This window comes from Chionomys nivalis, chromosome 18 (assembly GCF_950005125.1).
Source record: "Chionomys nivalis chromosome 18, mChiNiv1.1, whole genome shotgun sequence".
NCBI classification, from domain to species: domain Eukaryota; kingdom Metazoa; phylum Chordata; class Mammalia; order Rodentia; family Cricetidae; genus Chionomys; species Chionomys nivalis.
Genome location: NC_080103.1, coordinates 38,998,228 through 39,002,166, shown reverse-complemented (window position 1 = coordinate 39,002,166; position 3,939 = coordinate 38,998,228). Strand labels below are relative to the sequence as shown.

At 40.5% G+C, this 3,939-nt stretch overlaps 1 protein-coding gene across 1 annotated transcript; it reads left to right on the top strand.

Annotated features, from left to right (window-relative positions):
- The first annotated feature begins 1,018 nt into the window (after nucleotides 1–1,018).
- Nucleotides 1,019–2,240, top strand: LOC130889357 (protein FAM24A-like). The gene is made up of 2 exons (XM_057792999.1): nucleotides 1,019–1,134; nucleotides 2,057–2,240. Exons 1-2 carry the CDS (start codon nucleotides 1,019–1,021, stop codon nucleotides 2,238–2,240), a joined length of 300 nt encoding a protein of 99 aa, XP_057648982.1.
- The last annotated feature ends 1,699 nt before the right edge of the window (nucleotides 2,241–3,939 follow it).

Here is a 3,939-nt window from a genome sequence, read left to right as displayed (position 1 = left end):
AGTCAGGTTATTTTCTGTTGTCTCTGGGTTTGCTGTTCTCCAGTTTCAGATATTAGACTAAGTTCAGGAAAAGGGGACTTGGTGGGAGGGTTAAGTGTATAGCGGGGAGACAATGTAGTCTGCTAGAAGACAGAATGAGCCACAAGAAACTCCTGAGCAAGCTGGTTCATGGTCTGAGCGAGCCTGTTTCAGGCTCAGCAAGGGGTTGGCTGGACACTGGACACCTTCAGAATCTTTTTAACCCTGAGATAGCATAACCTACATTGTTTGTTTGTGAGGTTCTCCCACCCCTCAAAAAAAAAAAAAAAGCATTGCTTTCAAAATAGTTTTTTTTTTTTTTTTTTTTTTTTTTTTTTTTTTTTTTTTTTTTTTTTTTTTTTTTCTCCTCAGCAGTTTTGGACAATAACATTTTGAAGTGTCTTTCCCTCAGTCCTTAAAACAGGTCTACACAGTGTACTTGGTGGAGTAATTTGATTCAGTAAGCACAGCTGGGAAGGTTGTAGGAAGCTCTAGTGCAGGCTTCTCATTTGCTAAGAGTCCTTCACTGCCTGTGAAAAGTAATTACTTTCTACTGTCATCCTCATTTCCTGATATCTGGATTTTACAATCAAGTCTTTTTGTTGTTGTTGTTGTTGTTTTGTTTTACTTTTTGTTTTTCGAGACAAGGTTAATCTGTGTAGCTTTGGAGCCTGTCCTGGAACTTGCTCTGTAGACCAGGCTGGCCTCAAACTCACAGAGATCCGCCTGCCTCTGGCTCCCAAATGCTAGGATTAAAGTCATGTGCTACTACCACCTACCTCACATCCCTTTTCAACCACAAACAAAGTCTCTTCCTCAGCTGAGATCCATGTGAACCTCCCTGGGCAGAGTTCCTTCTACTTATACACATGAAGATTCATGTTTGGGTTCTTTCTTCTTCACTGGGGGTTGGGACATGGGGCATCAGTGGCCAAGTGGCTGCTGAATTTGGGAGTGAAGCCAACCTCTGCTGCCCAATCTTCTCTTCCAGGTGTGAACGATGTTAGACGTGAATACGAGGATTAGCGTTGCCATTTTTAGCGGTATGGTGGCTGGTACAATGATACTGTTAATTATCGCCTATTTTCTCGTCTTGACGGCCGTCAAGGAAGTCAAGTAAGTCACCTGAGTAGCAGTGAAGAACACTTTCTGCAATGGAACACTGGGCCCTCTGCTGGAGCAGGGTCATTTCTTCCTACAGTGGCCTCTTGTAGGTCAAAGTCAGGGGCCACTGTCAGGTCTTAGAGGATGGGGATAGAGGGGTACAGAATTTTGAGGATTTTCCTTCTAGTTTGGTGCTGAGAGCTTACAAGTCCACTGTTCTCAGCTGGACTGTGTGTGTGTGTGTGTTTGCACACACGTGTGCACTTATGTGCCAGCATTCCTTTCTGTCACCAGGGAGTGTGCCTTCAGGTGTTTAACAGGACCCTGGCTGAGCACCCTTCCCTCCCTGGCACTGTAGGCTGGGGAATCTACAGAGGATGCCTTGGGCATGAGCTGTCTCTTACTCACACAGAGTGTGGCTATAGCGACCTCTTCCCACTCACTGGGAAGCTCACATCTCCCCTCATTCATTGTCAATGGCTGTGGGAAAAGTGAAGTGGGTCAAGAGAATAGAGACTCCATGGAGGAAAGATGACAAGTTTGGATGTCAGACGAGAGATGTTAGAAGGTTGGGAGAGAAGACTTAGGTATGAGAGGTAGGCTGTCAGCAGTGATGGTGTCCTTTCTCAGGACTTAGATGGTGGAGACCAGAGCTGAGCCCAGCCAACTCTAGCATCTTCTTCATCATTCCCACATCTCATGGGCCTCTAGCAGCCACTGGGTGCAAATCTCTCTCCCTTGCTGCAACCTGGGTTCACATGCGTAGCAACTGTAGGAGAGGAAAAGATAGGGAAGGAGCAGAGAGCTTTACCCCAAGGCAGGTGTCACATGAGTGATGGGCTTCAGCCCTGGACTTCTCACCCAACCCTCATGACTGTAGAAGCTCACTGGAAAGGACAATTCTAAGCTCATTTTGTGTGTGTCTTTTCTTAAGATTCGCAAATTTGGGAGATGTCGAAAGCTGCATTAATTCACGCAAATTCACTAAAGAGAAGATCATCCGGGCCAAACCCATTACTGCCAAGTCTTGTTTTCTCCAGTACTATAATGAGTACAGCATCTATACAGACTCTGGCACCCTGCAACCTTCTTTTTGTGGCACCAACAAAAGACTCTGACATGGTTGAGGCGGAATCCAAAGTCTTCAAATTCAGCATTTCTTTGTTAGTAGAAAAATTTAATTTTCAAATTAATTTGTTATGTTTATACTATTATTTACTCTCTAATATGGTTTTATGTTCTTTTATAAACACACAATAATAAAAATAATGTTATACTTTCAAAAATGTAATGCAAATTACGGATCCTTGAACGTTATTATTACCAACTGTTTAGGATAATAAGGAAATATAGGTTAGCATTTAGTCACCTATTATAATCTAATGTAGTCACATTAGGTATCTTTTCAAGGTCAAACAAAGATATATTTTATAGACAGGTCAACTCCAAACACTTCACAGATCTACAGAATATGGCATTTAAGATATTTTAATAGCATAGGCTCATTTTTATGACAATGAGACATGTCTGCTTCTGGCAACACCAGTCTACTTCAAAGAAGATAACAGCATCTAAGAAACTCCAAATGAAGTTTACTTTCTTTGTGGTAAAAGTAAACCATTGGGCAAGAAAATACCCTTGCCTCAATTGCTGACAGTATGTTGTCCTAACTGGATAAGCAGGACACAACAAAAGTGAGTGTCATACATTGTCAAGAGAAGGAGGGGAAGCCCTTTGACAAATCCTGCTTTACAGAAAAGTGTCGGATATGCTAGGTATGTAGGCCAAAGATGGATGCCCCAATGTTGCAGAGGAACTTTTGGGGACTGTCCAGGCAATCAGCTGTTTTGTCATTTCTCACATTTTTGGGATGTCGTTTGCTCACACTTCCTACTTACTCTGCTAATATTATTTCCTTCTTGGTTCTCTGAGGGAGTTGAAGATTAGATAGCTATACCTACAGTTTTCCTTGTTTGCCTAATGCAGAAGCAAGTTATGATAGAAATTAAATTAGGTACAAGACTTTGGACTCACCAAGATAGAATAGTTATGGAATATTTTCTCTGAATTTATCAAATGTAAATAGACCTGTTGATGCATTTATTGCCTGTATAAATTGTATATAATCATTGTACTTATTGTATATAATCTTCTATTAGTTATAACCTTTTTATTTTAGACTAAAAGGGAAAATGTAGTGATATTTCATTTTTATTTCAATAAATAAAGCTTGCCTGAAGACAAGAGAGTAAAACAATCCCACTTGTCAGTGGTGACATACACCTTTAATCTCAGTAGCCACACTAGTTGCCATAGAAACTAGGTGGTAGTAGTGTATGCCTTTAATCCAAATCTTAGAGAGGAACATAAGACAACTCACTCTCTGTCTAATTCTGAGATCCCTGGAGGCAGTATCACTGTTTTCAACAGTTAGAGGTAAGAGCCAGTAACTGGCTGTTTTGCTTTTCTGACCTTAGACTGAGCCCCAATATCTGTTTCTGGGTTTTTATTAATTGTGCTAGAGTCAGAAATAAAGTGAAAAACGTTAAGTAGCAAAATGCTTATAATGTGGAACACACATATAAACTTTCTGAACATGTTCAGAGGCACTGTTATTATTAGTTCAGTTTGAGAAACTGCAAATAAAATTATTTCTAAGTGGGAAAATTTTTATTAAAGTCGATAATTATCATAGAAAGTTACTTGTTGGTTGGTATTGGCCTTTAATCAAGGTGTTACTGTGCTCCACAACTCGGCACGCAGTCATTTTGACCCTTCTACTCTTACTATTGCATTTCTATTCTATGAATTTAAGTT